The sequence below is a fragment of the Neocloeon triangulifer genome, unplaced genomic scaffold (assembly GCF_031216515.1).
Source record: "Neocloeon triangulifer isolate White Clay Creek 2 clone unplaced genomic scaffold, ASM3121651v1 ptg000014l, whole genome shotgun sequence".
NCBI lineage: Eukaryota > Metazoa > Arthropoda > Insecta > Ephemeroptera > Baetidae > Neocloeon > Neocloeon triangulifer.
The window spans coordinates 19,955,772-19,982,939 of record NW_026775556.1 but is presented as its reverse complement, the minus strand read 5'-3'; the positions used below and the strand labels follow the sequence as shown (position 1 = coordinate 19,982,939).

The window sequence follows — 27,168 nt, the reverse complement described above, 5'->3', positions numbered from 1 at the left end:
AAATTTAATCAGCTTTCAGAATCACTTTAAGTTTTGTTTTTAACTCCCATAGAAATCGAGAAATCGACCAAAACGTGGACCCCTTGTGAAAATCGTCAATTTTCCGGAAAATAGCAAGTATGGAAAAATTACGTTGTTGCTATGTTCAAGATCCACCCCTCCAGCAATTTTCAGATTTTTATCTCCACGTGTTAGTTTTTTTTGGCACATTTTGCAAATATTTGCAAATTGAGGGTAAAAATTAGAAATAATGAGAATTTAAAAAAACCGACCACGGATTCGTGTTCAGGAGGGTCGATTTACCTAAAAAACATGATTTTCACTTTGAACTTCCGACACTCATAATGCTGCTATATGGGAAGTCCCATAAGGCACTTTCTCATTTTTTAGTTTTCCTTTTAAAACAATTACAATTTCAACTCTGGCAAAATTCTTACTATGCCAGGCAAATTTGTAGAAAGTTGGGCTTTCAGAATCTGTGCAGATTTTTCAAATTCGACCAACGGTTCGCCCGTGGCGAGCTGTCAAAGATCACGGACTACTTATGGGCCAACCTGTATAACAATTCTGTGAAATTTTAAAAACACTCATTTAGTTGTTAATGCTTTTGCGAGGGAACAGAAATTACAACGCGGGAGGGTCTAGGTTCTAATGTCAAGGCAGGTTGGATGACAAACGCTTGCGAGAGATATTTTAATAATACTTACTAAAAAGCGCGCACATGATCATAAATTCTACTCAATGCTCTTAAACTTAGAAATGATTTCTTCAATGGGCTTGACAGGCTCCAGGTTCATGAGCACAGGCCTGTCCGACCTGTTTTGTGCTTCTCGCAAGGCACGCCATCGGCGGATCATGTCATGGTAATCGGCCACTTTCTGGGCATCTTCCAGCTCATTGTAGACGTGCAGGAGTCCTCTGTAGTCGTATTCCAGTCCCGAATATCCTGGCCCAAACAACTTGTGGCCTGATCAGACAAAATTAAATAATAGTTGCAAACGTTTAATTCACTAAACCAACCAATGGCTATGGATCTCAGGTACAGTTCTTCAGCCTTCCTATGATGATGCATGTGATAGTTGTAGAGACTGGCCAAGTGGCCAAGCGAAAGGGCCACCTCATAATCCTCCTGCCCCAAGAGCATCTCCTTTATTTGAATGGCTTTAAGGTGCATTTCTTCAGCCTCCTGTGGTTAAAAAATAGAGTTAATTTGGAAAATTTCAAATCAAGACTTATAGTACATCGTATTTCTTCATGCTTTGGTAAAGTCTTCCTAAATTCCCATAGTGCTTCGCCGTTTGCACATTTTGCTCTCCAAAAGCAGCTTTGGTCAGCCTCAATGCAGTTTTGTGCAGCGACTCGGCTCTCTCCAGCATATTTTTGCCTTAAAACAGATACGTGAAAATTTTAATAGTTTCATAAAAACAAAAAATATTTATCCAGATGCAATTGTCTTAAAATATGGTGAGACTGCCTAAATATGAAATTGAAATTGAATACAATTGAGGATTTAAAAAATGTTTTAACCAGTTGTTAAATTCAAATTAATTTCTTATAACGATTTTTTTTAAGAAGTTGGCACTCGAGGAGCTGATCATGTAAAGGAAGAGATCTTTCTTGCTCATGAAATAGGGTCGCAGACCATGACCAAAACTGGTAGTCATTTGTTTTTTAATGAGAAAAAAAATTCTGCAATGAGTGAGGAAAAGCCCGATCTCTTCATTTCCAATAACGAATTTTGTTCATATTTTATCAAAATAATTTTAGCCTTTTAACATAAAATACATACTCGCTTCATTTGAAGGCATTCCAGCAGGCATATCTATCGCCATTTCTTCAAGAATGAGCGCCAAAACTCTGTTAGACGAGGCCAAAAGCAAGTGATCAGCTGGGAGTATTTTCGACATCGTCTCAATAGCCCTTTCAGCATTGGCTCTTTAAAGAACAGTCACAATCAAAAAACAACTCAATCATTATTTTACTAATTTACTTTGCATCACTAAAGTGACCAGAACTATATTCGTGGACGTAGAGTGCATAGGCCAAGTCTTCATTTGCCACAGCCACGAGCAGATTCAACTCTCGGAAAATCTTTTTCCTGGCGTCCAAAGCAGCCTGTTTGCACCAAAATTAAAACCAGTGTCAACATTATTATTTTATGTATAATCCTTGCTTGGTAAACAGTGACGCTGTGGCTGATCGAGTCATAGTTCAAGAGGTAGAATCCAAAGTCCAGCAGTGTGTCAGCATATTTGGGGTGTGAAAATCCATAGGTGTCAATCGCCCGAGCCACCGCCTGTTTGATCAGCAACTCCGCCCTTTGGAATTTGCGCTTGACCACACACGCTTTGGACGCTTGGCGTAGGACGTCTATCACCACCCCGACTGGCAAGTTGGGAACCAGCTCCTGCAAAGCAGCGTTGCTCCATCTGTATGCCTGAGTAAAAATAAAATGGATTAATATAAACTTTATGAATCGGAAAAGCAAGCGATTTAGCCTGTCCTTATCTGATTTAATATAAAAACCATTTTTATATTATACCTCGTCGTATTGGCTCCTGAAGAAATACAATACTGAAAACTCAGCGTAGAGACCAGCGAGGTTGGGCGCTTGGTTGACGCTGGCCATTTGCTTCACCAAATCAGAAGCTTTGTGGTGGGTCCCTGAAGCCTGCTCAAAGAGGCTGTATACTGTTTGTGCGTGAAGTAGTCTGGAAGAATTTTTATTAAAAACTGTCGCTTTTGATATATTTTTTTCAAATTACTTGTGCAGAACTTCAAGTTTTAGTCTCATGTATTTAATCTCCGTCGGGAATCGGTCCAACATTGAGTCCAGCAACACTACGCACCAGCGCAGGATCTCTTCACTTTCCAAAAACCAACCAGCTTCACTCAAAAATGATCCTGAACAAAAATGAGAAAAAGGTTAGAGAACAACTCAAATTTGAAAATAATGATGCAATAGGAAAGCGAACATTTCAAATTCCTATGCAATAGGGAAGGGTTTAAAAAAATATAATAATAAATTAAATAAAATAATTTTTCTGCCAATTTCAAATTTTCCATAAGCTAGCAAAATAAATTAGCTAGAAGGAATTTAAAATTCACCTAATCGCAAGCCAAGTTCGATGGCCACGTTGTAGTCTGCATTGACAGAGACGGCGTTTTCGCAGTTGTGGATGAACGCCTTTTTCAGTTGTTCTGCCACTCTGTTGTTGTGAGCCATCACAGCCTGGAATGTACATTGTTTTCAATGCTATGCAACCACTAGATGAGGCAGTATAATAATATTTTTGAAGGTCAGGCAAGGTGGAGGCCGTGGAGGGCAAATAATTACATCTCGGTCAAGGTTTTTCAGGTGTGTTAGCACTTAAATAGGAAATTGATGATTAATTTATAGTGTTTTAGAAATAAATGCATACATCTTTTTTTTAAATAATTCGCATTAATTGAATTGATATTTATGTTTACCATCGAGGTTAAAGAAAAACGACACAGAGGGTATCAACTTTCATTATTAAATCGTGGGAATAAAAAAATTGCCTCGTCACCAGAGGGTTCGAATTCGACGGCTGGGATTTGAATAATTTTTGTCACGGTGTTGGACGCACCTGAAAACTTTTTATCAGTTGGAGTCGTTTGTTGTTTGCCCTGAGCAGTCTGGAGATAATGGGCAGTTCCGAAAAAAGGGCCGTCAGCTGACAAACCTCGCCGTCTTCGTACAACTGCAAAAAAAGCACAATCAAAAATTCTGAAATTTTCAAAGGAAACAAAAATATTATACCTTGTAGTAAACGTCAAACTGAATGTTGAGGGGCAGATTTCTGGTCACCTCTTCGGACATGTTCGATCGGACGGCCGTGTACGCGCTCAGACACGAGCTGTACAGCGTCTTCGGGGCCTTCATCCTGTCCGTTGAGGCCATTCTCCGTGGAAAAAATGATCCTTCTTCTCCTTCTTGTTGCTGTCCGACGGCCAGCAGCAGCTGACTCACGTACGATTTGGCCGAGCGCGATTACTCAACATATTTCGCCCGACGGTCGACGGCGGCGAGCGGCCTCTCCGTCCGAACAACCCCTCAAGGTCAGGCCTCGGACATCACCAGAAGCTCAATCGTCTGCACTTTCTTTCGCTCCGCAACTCTCGGGAGTCGAACCACAAACAAAGAGCAGCAGAATCGCTTGTTGACCTCTTCCTCGTCCGTCGTCGTTCTTGCTTGGCAAAATCGTCAGAGCATCACAAATTCCTAGGAGGTTCGTCGTCGCGGGACCTTTAAATCCAAGGAGGTTTGACCCCTGTTGCCAGGCAACACGCCGCGCACTGGGCAGCTGTCAAAAGAAGAAAAGCAAGACAAGTCGGACCGATTCCTTCGGCTGAAAAAAGGGGTTAAAGGTGATTATAAACTTTGGTTTCTTTTCCTCCGTCTGATCGCGATAAACTTTGCGGATTCTCTGAGAAATTTTTAAGGAAAATTGTCGTGTTTCCGAGCTAATGTCGTGTTTTTTTCTGAAAATTTTGGTTACTGTTTTCGAAGCCGCCAAGACCGTTCAAGTGTGAACGAGCTGTCGCCTGCGATTAACCATCGATTTGACCTCTAATAATAGGAAAATTTGATTGCGTGTGTGCGTGTGACACGTTATTTATTGCAGGGCGTTGACCCGAACTGCTTACAATTAGGTCTTTATGTATATTTTGGTTTTTCGCCAAAGCAGTGATTAATTAAATACAGCTTTGTTGTTGTTGTAAAAATTTCGTTCAGCTGTGTTATTTTCTTAAGTTTTATTTAATAGAAATTTAAATTCGAATGAAAAATTTAGCAAAATTGATAATTAAAAAATAATTGTCTGTAAATATATAAAATATTTTTAGTTTTTAATTTCATTAGTCACAGTCAGCGCACATTAAATTATTTCTTTATTTTTATTTTGGTTATGTCGATAATATTATATTTTTTCATTTTTTTTTAATACAATTAAAAATTTAAAAATGAACCATTTTAGAAAATATGGATATTATCTAACTAAAAGCTTTTTTACCTGGGCTTTTACCTACTGTTTTTTTTTTTGTGAGAAAAAAATTAAAATTTGTAATTATATTTTTAAATTATTTTCTTTATAAAAAAATTCTCTATCAATTTAAGTTTCTTTCATGTATTCGCCAAAAAAATTTACGTTGAATATTTAGCTTGTGATTTGTGATATTCAACTATTTCTGTTGGTTTCTTTTTTCTTTTTTTTAATCGTCAATTCTAAATTTGGATTTTTAAAAGACCAATGAAAAAAATACGACAATTAATTTCAAACAGGCTCGTAATATGAAATGAATTGTAATTTTCAGTTAATTAAAATTTTAGTTAAAAAATCAACAAAATTTTTCATCTCTTCAATTATTTTTACTTGAGAACAGTTTTTTTGTCTGCTAAATTAAAATTTTTCAAATTTTTGAACGATGAATAAGCAATAAAATAAGATTGAGCAGTTTTCAAGTTATCAGTGGTTCTGAGCGGTGCGAGCTAAGAATTATCTTATCAAACCAAAGCATGCTTTAAACTAAGTTGTTCGCTATAATGTTGTTTATCTTTTATTGTCTGACTGTTGACAAATCAAATTAAAATCATACCAACTTTCAGTGAAATTAATTCCGTTTATAACTTGCTTTGCACGTGAGCTGTTTGAAATATAAAGTTTAAATTTTGTAAATTTTGATTAAATTGTATATAACACACAAAAATAACAAACAATTATATTAAATAAATCGTTGAAAAAGGTCACATTGGGAAAAAAACATAGTTACTCACTTTCATTGCTGTTTCATATGCGAAAATATGTTTCTCAATTTTTTCACTGGAATTCAACTTCATTAAAACTTTTTGAAAGGAATTTTCATCAAGATATCTAATTTTTTATTTTTTTTGTTAATATGATTACACCCTTTTATTTTGGGAACGAAAATGTCTTTGTATTTTTTAATCTTCTAAAATTTTCACTCAAAAATTATTTGAAAAACAAAAAGAATATGTCAATAACGTCATCATAGTCATTATAGACACGTGAACGTATTTTCTTATCTTGTCGAAAAAAGTCAAAGTACCTTTGCTCCATATTCAAATCATGTCAAACAGATTACGCATGTCCTCAACAAACTTACTAGCGAGGCCGCAATAGACATCACCATTTTATCAAGTTTTGAATTATCGTGAAATTGGAGAGTACTTCTTGATGCTTGATGTCATTAACGAAAAATTTCAAGTGCTGAAAAGAATATTTGAGAAGAATTTGAATAAAGCATAATTTAATTCTGTCCTTGAAACCTAAACAATCCGTTCTGAGAAATCTACAATGCGTGTTGGATTAAATAATTATCTCCAAACTTCGGGTACACTAGATTGATTTCCATAGTCCTTTTTTCAATGGAAAGGTGATTTTGAGATAAGCGTTTTGGTTTAGACGCGGTCGGCATAATATTGATCGATTATTCTGCAATCCAATCTTGTTCAATTGTCTGCCCGTTGACCGTTGCTGTTGAGAATCAAACCGATAAGTCCGGAGCCCCTGAGATAAGGGAACGTGGGAATTTTACCACTTGCAATCGAGGGCAGTCGCTCGCTACTTGGTACTTCAGGTATGACCATCTCTCTTCTGCTCCACTGAAAGGACGAGATTTTCCAAGATGAGCGTTAAAGAAAACGAGGATTCCGTTTCCAGGAAATGTAGGAATATTCGTCAAAGTTTTGAAGATTATTTTTGTGAATAATTTTTAAATTTCGTAGCCATTGAATCAGTAGAGAAGCAGGAGAAAAGTCCCGAGGTTTACGATGGACCTGTAAGTTCAAGTTTCCCAATTTTTTCTCTCTCAAAACATTTGGAATATTTTCCTAATTTATATATAGCCTCTGAAGTATCCAAAATCTGTCTTTTTCATCATCACGAACGAGTTCTGCGAGCGATTTTGCTACTATGGCATGCGAAGTAAGCCCCTATAAAGGTTTTTTTCTTTTAATTAAAGCTAATTCCGCATTTAATAACAGCTATTCTGGCACTGTATTTGACGGACTGGCTTTTATACAGTGAAGACACTGCCACTGTCGTCTACCATGCGTATATTGTTCTTTGCTATTTCACTCCAATTTTGGGCGCCATCATTGCAGACAGTTGGCTCGGCAGATTCAAGTACAAAGTTTTTCTTCTAAACCGACAAGAGAGTTTATTTAATTTGAAATTTCAGGACCATCTTGATTTTGTCTCTCGTTTACGCCGTGGGAAGTGTTTCAATATCTATGTCAGCCATTCCTGATTTCATTCCACCAGAGTAAATATTTAAAACATATATTTAAATTAATTAACTTCAAAATTAGCAAAGTGTTTGTAAATTATGGCAAGTGGCAGTTTTTTTTTACAGAATAGATTATTTTGATCAATATTTAATTTTAATTGTCAAGAAAGCTTTAATTATAAAATTCTTAATCTAAAAAATCCTTCATTCTTCAAGATATTTTGTCAAATTTTCTAGTTTTAAAAGATACTTTGCAATTTATCAACTCTCCTCTTTCTATTAAATATTAACAAAAATTAAAAATAAAGGGCCTTTACATACGTTGGTCTTGTCCTGATCGGCCTGGGAACTGGAGGAATAAAACCGTGCGTCTCTGCATTTGGTGGCGACCAATTTGTGGTGCCGGCGCAGGAAAAGCAGCTGCAAAAGTACTTCTCCGTTTTCTACCTGGCGATCAACGGTGGAAGTCTCGTGTCCACTTTTATCACCCCCATTCTTAGGGAGGACGTCGAATGCTTTGGCAGGGACGATTGCTACTCCTTGGCGTTTGGTGTTCCTGCCATTCTTATGCTCGTTTCGATCGGTATTAAAGATTGTCTCTGAAACTTCCAATCGCAACTAAAATTAAATCTCTATAGTCATATTTGTGGCCGGAAAACCATTATACAAGTGCAAAGAACCAGAGGGAAACATTGTGCTCCAAGTCTGCAAATGCATTGGAGTAAGTTTAAATAATTTACTTGGATTTTGCTTTTTATTAATATTTTATTAAGCACGGAATTGTTATGAGAGTGAAAAACCGCAAGGAGAAAAAGGAGCATTGGCTGGATCATGCCGCAGACAAATATGACCAGAAACTTATTCATGACGTCAAACTTGCCTTGAGGATTTTGTTCATGTTCTTGACTGTCCCTATTTTCTGGGCTCTGTACGATCAACAGGTCAGATTTATTTAATTTTTTTATGGAAAAAAAATTACCCAGAAAATCAGGGCTCTCGTTGGACTTTCCAAGCTACCCGAATGGATGGCCAACTGGGCGAAATTGTCATCAAGCCTGACCAGATGCAGGTCGTTAACCCCATCATGATCGTTGTGCTGATTCCTGTCTTTGAGGTGGCCGTTTATCCTTTGTTCAAGAAACTCAACATTTTGCAAAAGCCTTTGACCAAAATGGGTGTTGGTGGATGTCTGGCCGGTCTGGCTTTTGTGATATCCGCCCTGGTTGAGTTGGCCATAAAACCTTCCGCGGCCATTCTTCCTGTCAGTGGAGAGGCGCAGCTCAGGATTTACAACACCATCAATTGTCCGATCATCATTTCGGCGACGGGAGCCGTCACCATTGATGAATTTGAAATCAGTCCCCTCGCGTCCTGGGAAAGGTTGCACATAGCCGCTCAGGATGCTGGACAAACATTCACCCTTGTCGCCCAACCTTCAGATTCTTGCGATTCCGGTATTAATCTGAGGAATTTCAATGTCGAAATAAGAGGAAATACCGTGAGTGCTAGATTTTTTTGCCAATTTTTTTATTGAAAATTACAAAACAGGCGCAAAATTATGTTTTGCATAATGGAATTGGAGCTTCTACCCAAATATCATTAACTGCCCGATTTGAAGATTCTCCTGATAAGAATCGCGATGGCACTGGCAAAGTCAGGTATTTTTAATGCGGAAATTATAGAATTTTTTCATAATTTCATGAATAATAGAGTTGTTGTCAACCCAATTGATTCTGGAAACAATGTCGTGCAGTTCCTGGGAGCCAGAGGATATACCTTTACGGTCGATCAGAACACCCTGGAGTCTGAAATTCAAAATTTGGAAGCTGACGAGTATTTAAAAAAGATGATTCTTATTTTTGTCAAATTTTTTGTCTCAAATCCTTTATAGCTATGAAGTTTTTCTGAATTCGGAGAGAATCGGCTCCACTCACTTGGTCAAGGGTGGCGGCGTCTACACATTTTTGTTTGACGAAGAAACCCCCACGATACTAAGCAGGCAAATTGTCACGCCTGAAAACAACGTCAATATGATGTGGCTCATCCCCCAATATTTTATCATGACCACTGGAGAAATTCTGTTCTCGGTCACTGGTCTCGAATTTGCCTTCACTCAGGTTCCTGAAACCTCAATTTTTTTAACTATATTTCCAAGCTTGTGTATTTTAGGCTCCTTTGACTATGAAATCGGTTATGGTTGCTGGATGGTACATTGCCGTAGCGGTTGGAAACTTAGTAGTGATTTTTGTGGCCGAAGCAAAGATCTTCGAAGAACAAGTAACATAAAAAAAAAATAAAAAAGTTGCAATATTATTGAAATTTTCATTTTCATAGATGTATGAATATTTGCTCTTTGCCGGATTGATGTTTGCCGGAATGATAATTCTCTTCATCCAAGCCTGGGGTTACAAATATGTGACGATTGCAACTGAAGAATCAGAGGACAATTTAAAAAAATTGGAAGATAAGAGATCGAGTATTAGCAGCGAGCACAAACATGAATGACTGTCTCAATCGTGATATGATACACAAGTGGAATGCCCTTTGTGCATATCTTAAGTGTTATTCCAACTTTTCTTGATCAAATAAACCAAACTTCTAATTAATAGTAATATTTCTGATTTTTATTTAAATAAAACACCTTTTCGGCAATTTTTAATTACTTGAAAAACATCCTAACGTATTATAATACTTTTAAATTTGTGTTTCTAGAATGGCTCTCACCATTAGTCAGTTGAACCGCGCGGTTCTGCTCCTCTCGGCCATCGGTATTGTGCTGTGCATCTACACGTATGTCGTTGAGACAAAAAAGGAGGAGGACTCGAGCTACGAGGCCATGTGTGACATCAACGAGCACATCAGTTGCACCAAAGTCTTCACCTCCGAGTAAGTTCCCAGCTTGAGTAATAAAAAATTCAGATTTTTAATGCTATTTAATTGTTCAGGTATGGCAAAGGTTTTGGTCTGGTGAAGCTCATTGCTGGCGAAGACTCGATTTTCAACGTACCCAACCCTGTTTATGGACTGATCATGTACTCCACAATTTTTATGTTCTGTAAGGGTTTTATAATACTTGAAAGTAGAATTAACATTCTATAAATTATTGAAATTTTTTTTTTTTTAAATTTTTAAAATTAAATTAAATTTTAAAAAGTCTATAAAATTTTACAATTCTTTTGCTTTCTGCAGCTTTGAGTCCAATGAATTTGACATTCAGTCTAATCCAAGTCTGCCAGTGCATTTTGGCCAATGTCGGCTCCATCTACCTCGGGTGCATCCTCTACTTTGTCCTCCGCGACTTCTGCATTGTCTGTGTGACAACCTATGTCGTCAACTTCATTCTGCTCATCTGCTGCACTCAGAAGTACAATCTGGTGAAGAGTTCCAGCAAGAGCAAGAAAAACAAGAAAGTCAAATAAACTGGTCAGTTTTGGTGAGCCGAGATTATTTTTTTCCCTTTCTTGATTGATTCCACTTTTTAATGAGCAGCAAAACAAACTTTGCCAAGAGTGAGAGGCTCTTACTTAGTCCGACATGTTCCATTTTTAAGTTCCTATACTTATGTAATTTACATAAAAACTTGTGCTCAAATTTTATGTGCAGCAAACGCAATTTATTTTCACGGTAAGAAATTTAATTATTAATTTTGATATTAACAGATTGCTTGAAAAAGTACATATTTTTGAAATTTTGACATCTTTGTATACGGTTGAGGTATTTTTCTATTCGTCAGTGCTTGTGAATGTCAATTTTTCAATTGTTGCGGATGTCCAGACTGTGTGTCATCAAATTAAATCATCATTGCATGTCAACAACCACTTAGTTTCTCTCAATTAAGCGCTCCTTTTATCCTTGATACTCTAATGCAATTTGCATTAAAGGTCACTGTGGAGGATAATTTTTGTCATTTTTACAAAGAAATGCTCATTTTGTTATTTTGCGCAGCAAACAAATCTGTTTAACACAGTGCTTTTGAGAACTTTTCATATATGTTTTCTGCTTTCATCTAAATTAATTAAATTTCATAATGTAACGAGTATTTATTTAACCCAAGTGACTTTTAATAGATTTATTGCTTTATGTCGCGTAAATTTGTAGCAATTCACACGTTTGTTAATTGATTTCGAGGAATAAGAAATAATTGTCTGCTCATTATTTGGGGAAACCGCGCGCAAGTATAGTAGTTGCAATCATAATATTAGATAGGCCAGTAGCAGGAAACAATTTATGCGGCGAGGACTGCCTGGCTAATGATAATGACGTTGATTTCAAAAAAAGATAGAAGAAACACGCGTTGGGGTAGGGAGTGGGATATTAAAAAAGAATGAAACGAAAGAAGGGTCAGGTTCGTCACTCTTCGACGGCGCATTCAGGGCGATGGAAGTGTTGAGCAGGAATGATAGCAGCAGCGCCTCAAATGCATCATTCAAAAGAGAGGATCCGCTTGTGGACTTCAAGAGGAACGTTGATGACTTCTTCCTTATAACTAATTCAATTGTAATATGCTGTAAGTACAAAAAAATTATTGTGCAAAAGTAATTGTGCAAATTTAATTTAATATTTTTTTTCGTTTCTTGTTTTAAAAATTCAGAATACAAAGCAATCTATTTATATTTTTCTCCTTATTTCATAGCAAATATTAAAACTATGTTTTGGTTTAATTTTTCCAGTAATGCAATGTGGATTTGCATGTCTGGAGGCTGGATCAGTGAGGGCGAAAAATGCCACCAACATCATGATGAAAAACATGATGGACATGTGTAAGAAAATATTTAAATTTTTCGCATGATTTTTATACGTACAAAAATTATTTCAAAGAAATTGCAAAGAAATAGGTCAAGAAAATAATTAATTATAATTGCCACGAGTTAGAAAACTTCATTTTTCAAACGCCCAGGTTCAAATATTTAATTTCTATTTTGACGAATTTGTTTTTTCCGTCTAACAATAGTTGCGCCAGAGAGAGTTCTATTGACAGGCGGAAAGTCATTTGTTACATTGTGCGCATCCAAAAACTGCATATCTCTCAGCAGAGTCAATTAAATTCGCATCAGCCGCGCCTGATGGGCTCTCGATCCGTTGCTGAAGACGAGCTGCCGCGAATTTCTAGCGCCAAAACTAATGAGGTCAAAAAATAAATCTTCGGATTCGGCGCGGGGGGCAAGGAACTTTAATTTTGATTGACAGGTTGCATGCGAGCGACTCGTTATTTCGCCGTGCCAAAAACAAAAGTGATTTAATTGCTTGTAATTTGCGCACCGCGTGTGTCGCGCCCGCTGATCATTATTGTGAAAATCTACCATGCTTTTCTAACGGCGCGGGCGAAAATTTGTATTTTCTGAGAATACGAGATAGAGCACAAAAATAATGAAAGAACCAAATAACATCTTTTTTCTTCTTGAAAAAATAGTAAATTTACTTAAAATATAAAATATCTGGCCAAATAAAATTTCAAATTATAATAAAATTTAAAAAGGAAAAGTTGAAATTTGATTAGGCCAGATAGTAAATTAACTATTTTTTATTTATTGCTAAAAGAAAAAAAAAATTTGCAAGTTAGTGATTTCTGATTTAATAAAATTATTCTGATTGTAAAAGTTATTTGCGGCGCTTGCTACTGGTTGATCGGCTACTCGCTGGCCTTTGGCACCGGCTCTCCGCTAGTGGGCATTGGAGACTATGTGGCCGGCCGAGGTCTGGCCGCCGGAGCCCTTTTTTCACATTGGTTCTTCCAATTCACGTTTGCTGCCACGGCTGCGACAATTGTCTCAGGGGCCGTCGCGGAAAGGTGCACCTTCGCTTCTTATCTGACCTACAGTGCTGTCATCTCAGGTAATTTCATTTTATTTTCAAACTCATTTTTATTCTTTTTTAAAGAAAATAATTTTTAAATGATGAATCATATATCGTCAAAGGTTTTTAATTCCATTAAATAAAATAAGCAGAAAAAAAATTAATTTAGTTTTAATTATATTTTTAAGGAATTGTATACCCAGTTGCAAGTCACTGGGCTTGGTCAGACGAGGGCTGGCTGTCTAAACTCGGCTACAAGGACTTTGCTGGCAGTGGAGTGGTTCACCTTTTGGGAGGCGTTTGTGCGTTCGTCGGCGCCCTTTTACTTGGGCCACGAACCGGACGCTTTGATAATAAGACCCCTCAGAATGAAACTTTCGCAGGACACTCGACACCTGTATTTTACATTTTCTTTTAAAAAAAAACCGAATTTTCAAAATTGCTATTTTAGTTGGTTGGCGTTGGAGCGATGATCTTGTTCACCGGCTTCCTTGCCTTCAACGGCGGGTCGCTGGGTCACATTTCACACCACGGAGACGGCGAACTGGTCGCCAAAGTTTTGGCAAACACTGCCCTTGGCGGGGCTGGAGGGGCTCTGGTCACGATGGCTCTTGGCAGGGCCGGACTGGCCGGACAAGCTGGAAAGTGGAGCTTTTTGATTTCCCTGAACGGCGCTCTCACAGGAATGGTAAATTTGAATTAAAAATTTGTACAATTCTTTTTATTTTAAATTCAATGAAGGTTTCCGTTTGTGCATCAGCAGACCAGCTCCAATTGTGGGCTTCAATCTTCCTAGGTGCAATTGCTGGCCCTATTTATTGTTTCGTCAGTCAGGCACTAGTTCGATTCAAAGGTTTGCATCTCAAATATTATAAAAAAATTTAAATGATTAATTTGAAATTTTCAACAGTTGATGATCCTTTGGACGCCGTTGCAGTTCATGGAGGCGGAGGAGTGTGGGGCCTCCTGGGAGGCGCCATTCTTAGGTCAGACACCGTTGTCGCTGGCGACTTTGGCCTTGCTGGACTCCTTATTGGTTACAATTTGGTCGGCGTCCTTGCAATTGCAGCGTGGGCTGGTGGGACTTGCTGCATTCTGTTTGGTCTTCTGAGAAGAGGAAATCTTTTAAGAGTTTCCCAAGAGGAGGAGCTCGAAGGCATGGACCGGACAAAACACTCTGAACCTGCGTACCCTGGCCCACCCTGGCATGTCAAGAACAACGCAAACGCTGGTGAAGTCTTCAGAAATCAAGCTTTTGTCAGCGAGGAGTAGAAAGGAATTTAAAATTCACTTATTTATTTTTTACTTCTTTGTGTAATTTTATTGAAATTATAATATTCAGCACAACATTGGCGTGTAGCTGCAGAATTTTTCTGGCAAGATTGATCAAACTTAAAAGAAAAAAACGAGAATCACAAAACGAACACATCAACAGTACAAACAGACAACGGAAACATGTGACTTGGTTCGGTTTAACACTTTGATACAGTGGATAATTACGAGTATAGACAATGTGTCAAAATCCATGAGTAACAAATGCGCATCTTATCACAAAATAATTTTCCAGGAATACACAATCGTTTATTTTCCATTTTCGCTTTTTCTTAGGAATGCAAGTTTGAAATGTTTTACAAAAACGTTTTTCACTCATCATGTTTCACATCATTACAATTAATAATTCATGTGCGTGCATGTTGTTGTATGCGCTGCTCACGTTACTGTTCTGTACTTTACTTCTTTGATATATAATCCATTTGAGTCTACAATAATTTAATCGAGTAATTACTGGATTAACAAAAATCAGACCCATTACATCAACTACAACTAGAAAAATCAGTATTATGGAAGCTATATATTTTCCTGCCACCGTTTCCAAAGCAGCGTTCCGTTCCAAATTAATATGACGAGATTACATTGTTCAATACTTGTTTGCTTATTGCTTTAGTGGTACTTAACGTTTGTGCTATTAATAATTAATAAATTACCGACTTGTGAGGCAAACTAGAAATTGTTTTGATTATCATTCTTCTGCAACGAAAGAGATACACAAGAACAAACAATAATACCTTTGTACGTATTTTCAAAAGTTCCAACAGTTAACCCACCTTTCTACCTAAATCTATTATATTGGACTCTCTTTTTCTTTTCTACAGAAATATCAATCTATAAATACAGTTCTATATAATTAATCTCAATAACTAGCGTGGTATCTGGGCAAGAAAAAAAAACGATTAATCTCAGCACAGGAACTCTCCATTATAGGAATTGAGCCGTGTGTTTAAGTAACAAGTGCTTTGCATTGAAAATACTTTTTTTAGTAACTTTGATCTTATTGTTTCTTTTTAATAAGTCTGGCAGGGCAAGATTTGAGGATAAATTTGCAATTTCCTATTGCAAGAGATTTGGTAAAGATGAAATTTTAAGTACGATTCAAAGATGAGTAAAAGACTTTTGGAAAGAGAAAAGACTTTTGAATAAAATTTGAGATTCAAATTCAGATACCACACAACTGCATCATTTTAACATTTAAATCTTTTTGATAATACTGTATACACGCTACTGGACTAGAAAACCGCGGCAATCCAAAACGACATCTAACAATCTCAAGGGTATTACAATTGTATACAGACGTGTGTGCATGATTTTATGGCGCATCGCTCAGTAAAAAAACGCTGCTGAGTTTCTTTCATGGACGGTTATGAATTTCAGTGATGCTTTGGTGATTTGGTTGCTGAGTTTGTAGCTCGTCTGATTGGTGAGAAAATGTTGAGTGGGCCAAATGGAGTGTTGGCCTTCATAGGACTGGGTGTGACGTCGCCCAGGCACGGGCTTCGCAAATCTGTGGTTGAGCGATAGGTGTCATGGAGCCGAGCTGATTGAGTCTGAAATTTTATATCAAATTTGTTATTTGCTAACTAATAATTTCCCAAAAAATTGAGATTCATTTATTTTTCTTAAATCAATACTCAAAGTACTAAATTTCAAATATTTTAAACAATCGCAATATATTACCTGTAAGTTCAGCTTCAGCTCTTCCAAAATACTGAGGACGTTGCTCCTCCGAGCAACTGCAAGCTTATACTGAATTCGCGCCTCCTGACGACGTTTCCTCCTCTCTTCCTGAGTTCCATATTCACAAGTTGATTCATTTGACCTGCTGGTGTCTGTAAATTTAAATAATGAAGATACTTTTCCACAGAGATTGTAGTTTGCATTACCATGGTCAGCACTACTGTTCTCCTCCGCCTCGGGTGGCGACGAGTCGCTGCTTTCGTCCATCTCGGTGAGCTTGAAGTGCTCCTGCAGCCGTTGCATGGCCGCGCTGGAGTACACTTTCCTCTTTACAGGCTCACTCTGCGGGCAGTAGGGCGCCTCTGATGCCACTGGACTGTTCAGATCAACTGAGCGGAACGTGACCAAAGCGCGTGGAGGTCCACCAGACGGAGTGGTCACCGTCACGGCAGGATATGCAGGCGTGGAGCTTGAAGCCTTTTGAATCTGCAACACAAAAGATGGAAATTAAATTCAAGAGTTTATTTAAAATCAAAAAAGAAAACAGTAAAACTGCAAATGATAATTATGTTGCTGGAATGCTTTGTTATTTATAAAACTTGGAAATTTGTTATTAATTTTAACTCACCTTAATGCTGAGACGGGCTGGATCAGGTCTTGGCTGAGGAGGCTCCACAGGGGGCGGAGGGAAAGGTATCACTGGAGCCTCCACTGTTGGAGTTTCCAAGTCAACCTCTTCCACCGTCACATTCCTCATATGCACCAGCAGACTTTCGGCTTCTTTAATTAGCTGCCTGTATTTCCTGTCTGCCTCCTTATCTGCCTGAATTAACTTCAACTCCGACGCCGAATATTTGGATGAAAGAGATGATTTGCTTTTGTCTTCCGACTTTACCAGCGGCAAATCTGCAGGAGCCTTTCGCACAGGTGTGCTGTTATTGCTTTCGCTCCGTGCCAAATTACAATGCCGGGTCAATCTAGGCGTGCTGCAGTTTGAGCCAACGGAGGGTCTACGCCTGACCAGAGGAGTACTATTTCCAGATCCACCACTCTTTTCAGGCAGAATTTTGTTTCTCAGGGCCGGAGAATCAATTCCCCTGACCTTCAATGATGGCGATTCCTTTGATTCGATCACCTGGGCTATGGGAGATTCAACTCGTCTGTTCTTCAAACTTGGAGACAAGACACCCCTTGCTCTGATTAAAGGTGATTCAACCCCTTCTACCCTCCTGAGTCTCAACACAGGCGAGTCAACTCCGGTCGGAAGTGCCGGCGACTCCCCTCTGCTGCGATTTCGCCTCTGGCTGGCGCGTTTCAACTTGCTGCTGGCCGCGCTGCTGTTGAGGTGCTTGAACTCCGAGTGGTTGTAACTCAAGTGGTACGTGCAGTGCGCCTCGTGATGCACCACTTGAGTGTCAAACTGTTCCCCAACGTCGATATAGTCAAGTTCCATCTCGCAGAGGGTGTGAGTCGTTGACGTCGACTGCTCATTCACAGTGCGAGAAGAGGCGGTGATGGTCTCATCCACTTCGCAGTCGGTGGCATCACTGTCGCTCAGAATGTCCGTTTCTTTGTCATATGTGTAACTTTCTTCAAATCTGCCCAACTCGTTCAAAGTGGCGTCTTCCACGCTGCTGCATCTGGATATGGACGGGGTTGACAGTAACGTTGAGTCAGAGGAAAAGCTGCCCCGCTTTTTAGGTGCCTGGGCAGAATTAGACCTTTTCTTGATTGCAGCAACTTGCCTTCGCCTAAAAAAAAGTAAAATTTGTTTTTATCAGAAAATATTGATTTAAACAATTTGATTCATGTTAACTTGAATGCAATAAAACTGAGTCATCCTTTGTTTAGTTGACGTGTTAAAAAATAGTACCTTATAGGCTTTTCCTTCAAGAAGACATCCTCGTCTTCGTCACAGCTCTCTTCATCACACGTAGTGGTCGAGTCAGCAACATGCCACGAGCCAATGGTGGCCGCTGTGCTGATGTCCTCATTCAATGGAGTCAGCGGCACCGCTGGTTCAGGATGGGTCGAAGCTCCACTTTTGCTGTTGTTCACTTCCCTGCTGGCGTTTAAGTTTGTGTCTGAGGCGGTTGTTGACGGCAACCACGGATTCGTCCTGATTCGACATCTCTGCCTGGGCGAGTTGCAGTACTGCTGTTGCTGCACCGGACTGCTTTTGCAGTTTAGTTCTTTTATTGATGAAGCTCGGTGTTTCTCATTTTGTGCAAAAATACTGTCTGGAATGCTGGATTTTCGAGGGGGCGGCTGCGGCGGCGTGGCACCAAAACTGCGAAGCCCACCTCCTCGGTTGCAGTCTCCTCTCTGATTTGTAAAAAATTTTAATAAGCATGTCAGAGGAAATAAAATTACTTTTTAGTCCAATTACAAAACAAAACATTTGACAACTGAATTAACTGCATTATTTAAAAATTTAATTAAGAATTTACCTTGGAAATTAAGTCAGCTCTTTGGTTGATTTGGCCGGACCCAAAAGTTCTCAAAGTCTCGGGCTTGTTCTGCAAATCAATGTCCACTGACTGGAAGTATCTTGTGCCTGTTCTTATGTTGATGTAGTACTCTGGTGAAAGAGTGGCGTCTGTCAAACAAAACAAGTTAAAATATCTTTTCATCTTGCAATTTGGCACGGCCGGTTAATTACCAATGGAGGGTTCATACGGAGAAGTCGCATCTGTGCTGTAGCCAGTCGAGTAGGCCGACTCGGGAGATGAGAGATAAGAGCTGTAGCGAGCACCGAGCCTGTTGTTGTTGTTGTTTATGGCGGCGTGAAGAGTCGGTCTCTTTGGCGAGCCTGTGTTCTCGTCGGTGTAAGAGAATTTGCAGGAGAGCGTCGGAGAGACGAGCGTGACCCGTTTCGTGGTCTGGGTTGAGCTGGACGTGGCAGGATTGTGGTGGCAAATGGCAGAGGTCAGGGGCTGGGTCGACGGCCCAGGGTCGGTGTGAGCAGACGGACTGGACTTGGGGACAACCTCCGCAGGTGGCGGCGGGTCCTTGGAGTTTTTTGCTTCTTTCGAGCGTTTCTTGCGGTGACGCACAAAGTGCGTCTCCACCCAGTTGCGGATTCGAGCACCAAACATTTTGAGGCAGACTGAAACGTAAAAATTAATAAAATCAAATCTTATGAAGCTGTTATGAAGAAATAAGAAATCATAAGAAATCAACACAAAAGTTGTAAATCTTATAAAATTCATAAATCTATTATTGTAAATTTTAAGAAAGATCAAAAATTCATTTAATCAGAATTTAAACAAAAATGAAAACACTTTTAAATTATAAAAATTAATGTGTTATTTATCAATTTTCATTTTGAATATGGATCTGGATCTAATTTTTTAAAGAATTCAAATATCAAAACTTGGTTTTTATTTCTACTCTTTTCATGAAAAATGCAAACTTAAAAATTTATAAAAAAAAAGCACATTTTTCCTAAAATTAAATAAAACTTTCTATTATATTTCAAGTGTGATTGATTTCCAATATTTAAAATATTTTTAAGTAAAACACAATTTGTAACTAAATGCTGAAGTTGTGTTTCATTTCCCTTTGCAAAGAATAAAAGCTTATTTTTTTGTATAAATATTATGCAAATATTGGAAAATTATTATTAATGAAAATAGCCGCACGCTTTCAATTTAATCAATTCACATCAAGGCAAACAGGGGAACGCACGAAAAGAGCCAATAAATCAATTTCCAATCACAATAATGGGCCGTCGTACGTGATCAATAATTTGCCTGTATGCTTTTGTTGAGAAAAAAAGAGAAACATGTATCGGTATGTTGTTCTGTTCTTCTGGACCAAAATTCACTCACCTCGACTTTGGCTAAGATTGCGACGAGTCGGTGGGAGTTTGGCGAGTGGTGCTCATGATTGTGGTCATTGCGGACTAAAGCGGCCGTCGTAAAACTGTCGCTATTCGCATTTTGCTGTCACGGTGCCCACACATTATTGACCATTATACACTAATAGCGGAGCGTGCTCTTGGACCACTGGTGTTGTCGGAGTAGCAGACTTGGTCATGCATGCCAACCTGGAGGTCAAAACGAAAAAATCAGATATCAAGTTTCGGGCAACAAAACCAACAAGAAAAATTGTAACGACATATATAAATATATAAAAAATAATTTTATTTGTAAATTATTTCGGTAAAAATTATTTCAAAAAATGAAATTTGTGAGGAAACTGCTTCAAAGTTGGCATTAAATTGAGGCCCTGTAAACTATATTAGGCAAAATCTTTCCCGAGGGCCTCAACCTGACGATGAAGCCCTTCATAAACCCTTCGGATGTGAACTAGAAAAATTCATCGAAAATCGCAACCCGAAATTACAAATCCCCAAATTTAACTTGCCTTGTAACAACTGAAAACGCTACATTTGTTGTGAATATTAAATTAGCCCTTGAAGATCAATATTTAATGCGGTCATGCGCAAGTCAAGAGCAATTCATGGCCCTTTGCGGAAAGGCGAGCAGGGCCTTGAGCGGTCTAGGAATTGAGGTCCCACGCAGACAACATTCACTCGAACGTGTGAATTGTCAAAGACGGACGCTTCCGCTCGTTCGGTCGGACACTTCCGACCGGCCGGTCATGCAAAGGATCGTACAAAATCGGGGTATGAACCTGCGAGCTGGAGGGCCATGTCAAGGGCGCAGGTGCCGTCGGCAAGACCCTAGTGATGCCGCGATAGGTACAGGTTAACCTAAAACCTATCAAAAATAACCGGTTTTTTAGGTTAGGTAGGTTTTTTTTAAAAACCTATCGTAACCTAAAACCTAATAATTTTGGTCTAACCTATCAATTTTTTTCTTAGGTTTTAGAAAAAATTTTTTTTGAAAAAAATGCGGAAAATGCAGTCTAACCTATCAATTTTTTTCGTAGGTTTTAGAAATTTTTTTTTTTTTTTTGAAAAAAAAATGCGAAAAATGAAAAAAAAAATCGCGAAGCGTAAGGTCGTTTCATGCTAGAAAATTTAATTTTATGTCATTTTTATAAGTTAATTTTAACCAAAATTTAGAAACTCATTTTCAATACATAAAAAGAATATAGTTATTGAGGGAAATTTAATTTTATGCAAAACATATCTCACAAGTCGACAAGTCACATCCCAGCGCTCATCGCTGATTTATCTTTCTAACTAGTTTCTAGGCTGTCGACGCGAATATGTATATATGGAATAAAATTGAAACTATACATAGCTTGATTTAGCAATGTTGGAAATAACATGATAAAATTGATCAAACACGCATATCCAATCTGTGTATGCGCGTTTATTATTATTATTATTTGGGGTCAGGCCAAGTCAAAATCTTGTGAACCCATTATTGATATGGTGCAGAAGGCACCACCCTTTTTTTCTTTTATAACTTTATAAACTTTATTTAATACCATCGTTTTTTGCTGGCATAAGTGTCTTGGTGAGTAATTTTGGATAAAAATGTTATCTGGACCATAGAAGCCAACTTTAAAATGTGTTGAAACTAAAATATTGTTTTATTAAAAAACAGTTTTTCAACAAGAAAATATTTTTTTAAAGTTTGGATAAATTTTTTAGAATTAGTTTTTGGCACCTTAAATTCAATTTTAATTAATCTAGAAAGCAAATAAAAAACAAGGGAAATGTACATAAAGAGTCCAATAAATTATTTACTGCCGTTAAAAATTTGCGAAAAGCCGAAAAAGTGCACGGAGATCTCAGAAATCTATCAATGGAATTATGATTAAAAAAAAATTAAAATTAAATTTGCATTTAAAAAAAGTCAAAGTACTAACAATCATAATAAAAATATCAAAAATATATACGCGTACACATAAGTTAATGAAAATTATTTTCATAGTGATCTGAAAGACCAATTGGATCAACTTGAGACTGACGCCTACAAACATTATTGTAAATGAATATAGTCAGCAACATGTAACTTTTGTTGCTGGGCTATTTAAGCAGACAGATTAGATGTGAGCCATTTCCTTTTCTTTTTTCCTAATTTTTTTTTTAAATTTTTTTTTATCGAAGAGAATATAATAATGGCTAGTTCTCCTCCAAAACATGATCTTGCAAGATTATTAAAAATAGTAGGCATGCTGGGTGGCATGTAATTTTTCGTTGCATATTCTATTGATATATTTCTTAGATCTCCGTACACTTTTCGGCTTTTAGCAAACTAAACTAATCTAATCTAGCTGAATAACCTTAAAAAAGGCCAAAAAGGGAAATAAATAAAAATGGCGCAGAGTGCAAAACGCAAAACATCTTCCGACCGTTTTGTGTTTGTTCATTTTTTAAACTATTTTTTTAGTTGAATGGAAATTGCGGCTAATAATATTTTAATTATTATATTGCTTTGTATGATCAATGATTGTGTTGCCATGCATTTGCAAGCTGACCTTGACGTTGATTTTGTGAGAGAGGGTAATGGTCAATCCAGGGTCAATCAAAAATCAAAATATATAATAAAAAGAAGAAATAAATTAATGTTGATAAATTATTATATAAATTAAAATAATAATTTGAACAGAAATTTATTTATTTGGCACTGCGTTAGGTCTACTAGATTTATTTTTGCTCATTCTGATTTTAAAATAGGTTTACGGTAAAATATTTAGATAATAGAATTTTGCAATCTTTGATTAATAACTGCAGTCAATTTTAATAGTATTTTTCTTGTCAGCCGCAGCCGAAAAAACTCATGAAATTATTAATAGCGCAACACCCTTTGTAACTTGTAGCTGTAAAATAAAAAATAAAATATTTAACTAATTAAAACGATCATCTAAAAAAAAAAAAAATAAATCGATGCAAAGCTATAAAAAAAATGTATCATGTTAAAGCACGTAATTAAAAAAAAAAAAAAAAAAAAATATAATAATAACATGAAGCGAGCGAAGCGAGCGCGAAATTTTTAGGTATAGGTTAACCTAAAACCTAAAAAAAATCACCTAATACCTAAACCTGTTACCTATTAAAAATAACCTACCTATCCTATTATAGGTTTTATACCGGTACAAAAACGGCATCACTACAAGACCCCACGGCCGGGTCACGAGGATTGGTTTGTTGTGGTTATGCGCGTCGTGCGGGTTGCAGCATCTCTCCTCTCCGTTCGGTGTTGCTGATTTTAACATGGGAGAGATATAAGCTTCGGGCAAAATGACACCAGATGACGCAGTTGTTACAATAAATTACTCGAGCCAAACTTATAGATGCAGCAAAAATATCATTTCCAAGGCCAATGCAGGATTAATTTAGAAATCTTTTGCGAATTTCATCCTTTCTATTTATTCAAAATATAAATATTGGTGCCATGTGAAGTCAAAAATGATGAAAATTTACTGAAAAAAGGTTAAATCGGGTTAAATAATAAAATATAATCAAATAACTTTTAAACTATCTACAATTTCCCGGCTACGATTTTCCTGCACGACGATTGGTCAAATTTACTCAACTCTCTTGATTTTTCAGGGACTCCGCCCATCACCATCTGTTAAGCTGGTCGGGGTAAAATTTACGAAAATTTAATTTATCGCAAATTTTATTAGCAACTTTAGCCTCAAATTATAATTTCCCAAGCGAAATATGCGCTTGTTCTTAAACACCCTTTAGATTAGAAAACGCTCGCGCAAAAATGGAGTGCGAAAATGGTGAAGTGATGGCGAAAGAGGACGATGAAAATCCTTCGACTTCAATAGACGGTAATGTCCCTGTGATATTCGAGACAGGTCAATGGCACGGGAATTAAAATTTTCTTTGTCATAGCAGAGCTCGACTGTCTTCGAGAGAAGGTCAAGAAGCTCGAAGAGGAAAAGTACAAAATCCAGGACGAATTTGGTCACCAGCGAGCCAAAATGAAAGAGTTGTTTGTGCAGAAAGAAGGTGCGATTTCTAAGCAGTTCGCTATGTTTTCATTAGCGCGTTTTGCTTGGTCAAGCAAGAAAATGCAGTGTTTTGTCTCGCGTAAATTGCTCAAGCAAAATATTTTATTTCACAGTCCAATGGCAGAAAGTGAATGAAGAAAACTCGAAGCTCAGGGGGGACATGCTGAAAATGGAAACGGAACTTGGAGAGGCCAAAAGTCAACTGCTCGCAATTGGATTTCAGCAGGAAACTGATCTTTTATCGGAGCAGCAAAAATGCCAAAGTGAAATCGCCTCTCTGCAACAGCTCATACAAGGTAAATTAAATTAATTTTTTAAATAAACTAAGTTATACAAATTTCACTTTAGAAACTGTTGAAGAGAGCAGCTCATCTCGAAGTAAATACGAGCAGAAAATCAAACAACTCCAGGAGGTGAACAAGCAGCTAGACTTGGAGCTTCAGAACGTTCGCTCAGGCCCCATGGACATGAGCTTGTTGGGCGACGGCGTCTCAAACGTGCTCAACCCACTGACTGCAGTCACAAAGTCTTTGGCACGAAGAGTCGTCAGTCTGGCGCCCACGTCAACCTCTTCAATCATTCCACAATCCAGTCTGGTACCTAGACCATCCTCTCCACCCAAAACATTAACCAATGAACACAGCAACCTAGAGGAATGCATGAGAAAAGTAGGTTAATCCTTTTCTGCTCTGGCTGCTGCTGATTTCGCTTTAAACACTTCAGTTGCATGCACTAGAAATTTTGCTTATTTATTCCCGACATATTCATCACAGGCTCAAGAGGACGCTGCAATGCTGAGGTCACTTGTTATCCCCTTGGAGCAAGAAATTGACGCTCTCAAAGGCAAACTGAGGCACACGGACCAAGATCTGCAGTGGTTTTATGCCAATACAAAAGTAATTTTAACCCACTTTTCTTTTATTGATTTAGAATTTTTATTTTATTTATAGATAAGACCTCCTAATGCTGAATCAAGTGCCATTCAGGAAAGCACACCTGTTGTAGAAAGTGTAGAGCTCATGAAGACTTCAACAAGTAGCGAACACATTCAGAGAGAACTGGCTTCCCCGGGAGGTCTGCAATATTCCACTTTTTTCCTTCAATTAAATAATGTATTTTGTATAATTTAGGTGCCAAAGCAGATGTGTCGTGCGACATGTGTGCCAACTATGAAACCCAGCTGCAGATGGTGCAGAAACAAGTGTTGCAGCTGGATGCCGAGAAGAAACTGGTGCAAAGCGCTGCAGACCGGTATCGAGAAGATCTCAACAAGGAAACTGAATATCGAAAGGAAATGGAAAACAAGTGGAGTGAGAAAAAAGAGGAGCACAAGAAACATGTTGAGCGTTTGACTGGCCAGGTGAACGAGGCGGAGCAGATGCTTTTGCAGATCAGACAGGCCTTTGACCTGGCAAGGTCAATGTTAGAGAGCAGGTTCTCCAGCCTGGCTGCGGAGCATGAAAAAGTGCACGCCAGTTTGAAAGAGTAATGATTTACGCATGATTAGGAGCCTCCTTTTTTAATCTACAATTTTTTATTTAGAATTCAAGATGAAAATGAAAAGTTGGTCGGGAAGTATTGCAAAATGGCCGAGGAAATGCAAGACGAATGTATAAACTTGCCTGACGCGGTTGATGTAAGGATAAGTTGTAAAATTTGCATAATAATTTATTTTGTCATTCAGGAGTTACAAGAAATGTTGTTATTGATGAGGGAAGACTTGATTACAAGTTCAGTTGGCAAGGAAAGAGCAGAAGAGCAACTAAACGATGTTCGATCAGAATTGGAGCTCACAAGGAATGAGTTACGAGAGCAGCTGAAAGCATTCTCTGATGAAAACAAAAAATTAAGGTATTATTAACATATAAAAAATATGATTCAACATAAATTATTGGGGGACATTAAATAGACTTATAATTCTCATGTGTAAGGCCTTGCACACAAACATAAGGCCTTATGCACAAGCATAAGGGCTTATGAGGGTGAAGGAAAAGTTATTCCGAAAGAATTGGGGGCAAAAATGTTGAAAGTGGGACAAAAAAAATTTATCTCGGGACAACGCCTACAGCAGGGTAAACCTTACCCTTTTGGATTTATCCTGGGATATCTTTTACACCGGGAGAGATAAGTCTATTGAATCTCCCCCATTAAATTTCTCATTTCCAGACTTATTGCTGAGGAGTACAAGGCGGTCAAAGCTGCTGAGCAAGCTTCACAAATTATCATTGCAGAGTTCAAGAAGGAACTGGAAGAAACAAAACGTGGAAAGGTAATTGATTTTTAATGCATAAATAAAAATGGAAATTCAAAATGAATTTATTCAGGCAGCGGCTGAGAAGTTGGAGCAAGAGCTTCGTAATCGAGTAGCATCATTGCAAGAAGATTTGGAAAACAACGAAGCGACGCAGCAAGACTTTGTGCAGTTGTCACAATCCTTGCAGATGGAGCTGGAAAGATTACGTGAGGCTGAAAAGGAAGTTCGCTGGCAACACGAAGACGACGTTGATGAATGTCCAGGTTGCAAGCAGCAGTTTTCCGTTACGAGAAGGAAGGTAAACATCAATGGGAAAAATTTAAAATATTAGTTTCCTGACTTTTGCTTATTTTTGTTGCAGAGGAACTGCAAGCACTGTGGCCGAATATTTTGCCCGAGCTGTTTACCCCACCAGGTGCCGAGTGGACCCCGTCAACGGTTGAACAAAGTGTGCGCTGTGTGCCATACTTTGTTGGTGAGAGACTCGGCACCATACTTCAGCAAACGCCTGCCACACACACCTGACTAGTGAGAGGTGCTGGAAGTGTGACCAGATGGTTCTGTGATACAAAAAAAAAATGACTCTGCGTGGTCCCAATTCCTGAGCCCCTATATTAGCCTTTTTCTTCTTATGAAATCCGATCAGACATTACCCTAAGCAAATAAATTAATCAGTTGCGAGTCAACATAGTTGCAATGCCACCGACCAACCTCGCGGCGGATCTGCATATATTTCACGCGGATTATCTCCTATTTCAAATTAAAGCGATATCTCTTATTGTGAAATTTATTGCATGTTAAAGTTCTAATAAAAAGAACGTTTCGATCACGGACACTAATTAAATCTTTCATTTGTCACCACCTTGGAATACTGAGCGTCGATTTCTTGAATGCAATTTCCATAAATTTATTTCATTGACAGACAATTTTCGATCCTGCAAATTCAA

At 38.0% G+C, this 27,168-nt stretch overlaps 6 protein-coding genes across 9 annotated transcripts; 4 read left to right on the top strand and 2 right to left on the bottom strand.

Moving 5' to 3' along the window:
- Positions 1 to 44: 44 nt before the first annotated feature.
- On the bottom strand, positions 45 to 4,249 carry LOC132200915 (amyloid protein-binding protein 2). Its single transcript, XM_059626702.1, has 11 exons — positions 3,785 to 4,249; positions 3,612 to 3,725; positions 3,109 to 3,232; positions 2,766 to 2,904; positions 2,543 to 2,711; positions 2,174 to 2,437; positions 1,991 to 2,115; positions 1,790 to 1,935; positions 1,242 to 1,384; positions 1,021 to 1,186; positions 45 to 967 (listed from the first exon to the last, which is right to left on the bottom strand). Exons 1-11 carry the CDS (start codon positions 3,923 to 3,925, stop codon positions 735 to 737), a joined length of 1,764 nt encoding a protein of 587 aa, XP_059482685.1. The 5' UTR covers positions 3,926 to 4,249; the 3' UTR covers positions 45 to 734.
- LOC132200917 (vitamin K epoxide reductase complex subunit 1-like protein 1) lies at positions 4,235 to 11,087 on the top strand. 2 transcript variants are annotated; one of them, XM_059626705.1, is made up of 4 exons: positions 4,235 to 4,392; positions 9,985 to 10,158; positions 10,218 to 10,327; positions 10,462 to 11,087. In XM_059626705.1, the coding sequence occupies exons 2-4, from the start codon at positions 9,986 to 9,988 to the stop codon at positions 10,689 to 10,691; spliced, it is 513 nt and encodes a 170-aa protein (XP_059482688.1). In that variant the 5' UTR covers positions 4,235 to 4,392; position 9,985; the 3' UTR covers positions 10,692 to 11,087. The 2 variants fall into 2 exon arrangements, with proteins under 2 accessions (XP_059482688.1, XP_059482689.1); XM_059626706.1 differs by lacking the exon at positions 4,235 to 4,392 and adding an exon at positions 9,763 to 9,880.
- Positions 6,482 to 9,884, top strand: LOC132200913 (peptide transporter family 1-like). The gene is made up of 14 exons (XM_059626698.1): positions 6,482 to 6,709; positions 6,770 to 6,822; positions 6,890 to 6,968; positions 7,028 to 7,169; positions 7,225 to 7,308; positions 7,581 to 7,855; positions 7,911 to 7,993; positions 8,046 to 8,213; positions 8,264 to 8,770; positions 8,821 to 8,930; positions 8,983 to 9,105; positions 9,164 to 9,389; positions 9,442 to 9,549; positions 9,607 to 9,884. The coding sequence occupies exons 1-14, from the start codon at positions 6,670 to 6,672 to the stop codon at positions 9,775 to 9,777; spliced, it is 2,169 nt and encodes a 722-aa protein (XP_059482681.1). The 5' UTR covers positions 6,482 to 6,669; the 3' UTR covers positions 9,778 to 9,884.
- Positions 11,088 to 11,244: 157 nt separating the features above from the next.
- On the top strand, positions 11,245 to 15,332 carry LOC132200916 (putative ammonium transporter 1). Of its 2 annotated transcripts, none has more exons than XM_059626704.1 (7): positions 11,245 to 11,779; positions 11,943 to 12,032; positions 12,871 to 13,104; positions 13,254 to 13,462; positions 13,517 to 13,753; positions 13,807 to 13,918; positions 14,003 to 15,332. In XM_059626704.1, exons 1-7 carry the CDS (start codon positions 11,650 to 11,652, stop codon positions 14,335 to 14,337), a joined length of 1,347 nt encoding a protein of 448 aa, XP_059482687.1. In that variant the 5' UTR covers positions 11,245 to 11,649; the 3' UTR covers positions 14,338 to 15,332. The 2 variants fall into 2 exon arrangements, with proteins under 2 accessions (XP_059482687.1, XP_059482686.1); XM_059626703.1 differs by having other exon boundaries at positions 13,976 to 15,332.
- On the bottom strand, positions 15,172 to 20,822 carry LOC132200912 (uncharacterized). Its single transcript, XM_059626697.1, has 9 exons — positions 20,719 to 20,822; positions 19,911 to 20,128; positions 18,740 to 19,186; positions 18,528 to 18,676; positions 17,951 to 18,402; positions 16,706 to 17,828; positions 16,284 to 16,563; positions 16,078 to 16,229; positions 15,172 to 15,947 (listed from the first exon to the last, which is right to left on the bottom strand). Exons 3-9 carry the CDS (start codon positions 19,173 to 19,175, stop codon positions 15,771 to 15,773), a joined length of 2,769 nt encoding a protein of 922 aa, XP_059482680.1. The 5' UTR covers positions 19,176 to 19,186; positions 19,911 to 20,128; positions 20,719 to 20,822; the 3' UTR covers positions 15,172 to 15,770.
- Positions 20,823 to 23,154: 2,332 nt separating this feature from the next.
- Positions 23,155 to 27,054, top strand: LOC132200914 (rab GTPase-binding effector protein 2). 2 transcript variants are annotated; one of them, XM_059626701.1, is made up of 12 exons: positions 23,155 to 23,784; positions 23,852 to 23,965; positions 24,081 to 24,263; positions 24,316 to 24,563; positions 24,741 to 24,863; positions 24,918 to 25,041; positions 25,098 to 25,452; positions 25,510 to 25,603; positions 25,652 to 25,818; positions 26,134 to 26,236; positions 26,292 to 26,519; positions 26,583 to 27,054. In XM_059626701.1, the coding sequence occupies exons 1-12, from the start codon at positions 23,718 to 23,720 to the stop codon at positions 26,748 to 26,750; spliced, it is 1,974 nt and encodes a 657-aa protein (XP_059482684.1). In that variant the 5' UTR covers positions 23,155 to 23,717; the 3' UTR covers positions 26,751 to 27,054. The 2 variants fall into 2 exon arrangements, with proteins under 2 accessions (XP_059482684.1, XP_059482683.1); XM_059626700.1 differs by having other exon boundaries at positions 23,159 to 23,784; positions 24,316 to 24,635.
- Positions 27,055 to 27,168: the final 114 nt, after the last annotated feature.

What these genes read in the sequence shown, in the direction of transcription:
- LOC132200915 (XM_059626702.1), bottom strand. Translation starts at nt 3,925, where the DNA reads ATGGCCTCAACGGACAGGATGAAGGCCCCGAAGACGCTGTACAGCTCG. An exon ending in AAACTTGAAGTTCTGCACAA is followed by an intron (nt 2,712 to 2,765) that starts GTAATTTGAAAA and finishes AAATTCTTCCAG; the next exon opens with ACTACTTCACGCACAAACAG. An exon ending in AAAGCATGAAGAAATACGAT is followed by an intron (nt 1,187 to 1,241) that starts GTACTATAAGTC and finishes TTTTAACCACAG; the next exon opens with GAGGCTGAAGAAATGCACCT.
- LOC132200913 (XM_059626698.1), top strand. Translation starts at nt 6,670, where the DNA reads ATGAGCGTTAAAGAAAACGAGGATTCCGTTTCCAGGAAAT. An exon ending in TTGCTACTATGGCATGCGAA is followed by an intron (nt 6,969 to 7,027) that starts GTAAGCCCCTAT and finishes ATTTAATAACAG; the next exon opens with CTATTCTGGCACTGTATTTG. An exon ending in TCGAATTTGCCTTCACTCAG is followed by an intron (nt 9,390 to 9,441) that starts GTTCCTGAAACC and finishes TGTGTATTTTAG; the next exon opens with GCTCCTTTGACTATGAAATC.
- LOC132200917 (XM_059626705.1), top strand. Translation starts at nt 9,986, where the DNA reads ATGGCTCTCACCATTAGTCAGTTGAACCGCGCGGTTCTGCTCCTCTCG. An exon ending in ACCAAAGTCTTCACCTCCGA is followed by an intron (nt 10,159 to 10,217) that starts GTAAGTTCCCAG and finishes TTAATTGTTCAG; the next exon opens with GTATGGCAAAGGTTTTGGTC. An exon ending in CTCCACAATTTTTATGTTCT is followed by an intron (nt 10,328 to 10,461) that starts GTAAGGGTTTTA and finishes TGCTTTCTGCAG; the next exon opens with CTTTGAGTCCAATGAATTTG.
- LOC132200916 (XM_059626703.1), top strand. Translation starts at nt 11,650, where the DNA reads ATGGAAGTGTTGAGCAGGAATGATAGCAGCAGCGCCTCAAATGCATCA. An exon ending in GAAAAACATGATGGACATGT is followed by an intron (nt 12,033 to 12,870) that starts GTAAGAAAATAT and finishes TGATTGTAAAAG; the next exon opens with TTATTTGCGGCGCTTGCTAC. An exon ending in ACGGCGCTCTCACAGGAATG is followed by an intron (nt 13,754 to 13,806) that starts GTAAATTTGAAT and finishes AATTCAATGAAG; the next exon opens with GTTTCCGTTTGTGCATCAGC.
- LOC132200912 (XM_059626697.1), bottom strand. Translation starts at nt 19,175, where the DNA reads ATGTTTGGTGCTCGAATCCGCAACTGGGTGGAGACGCACTTTGTGCGT. An exon ending in GAACAGTAGTGCTGACCATG is followed by an intron (nt 16,230 to 16,283) that starts GTAATGCAAACT and finishes TTAAATTTACAG; the next exon opens with ACACCAGCAGGTCAAATGAA. An exon ending in AGCTGAAGCTGAACTTACAG is followed by an intron (nt 15,948 to 16,077) that starts GTAATATATTGC and finishes ATAAAATTTCAG; the next exon opens with ACTCAATCAGCTCGGCTCCA.
- LOC132200914 (XM_059626700.1), top strand. Translation starts at nt 23,718, where the DNA reads ATGGAGTGCGAAAATGGTGAAGTGATGGCGAAAGAGGACGATGAAAAT. An exon ending in GTGCACGCCAGTTTGAAAGA is followed by an intron (nt 25,453 to 25,509) that starts GTAATGATTTAC and finishes TTTTTTATTTAG; the next exon opens with AATTCAAGATGAAAATGAAA. An exon ending in ACTTGCCTGACGCGGTTGAT is followed by an intron (nt 25,604 to 25,651) that starts GTAAGGATAAGT and finishes TTTGTCATTCAG; the next exon opens with GAGTTACAAGAAATGTTGTT.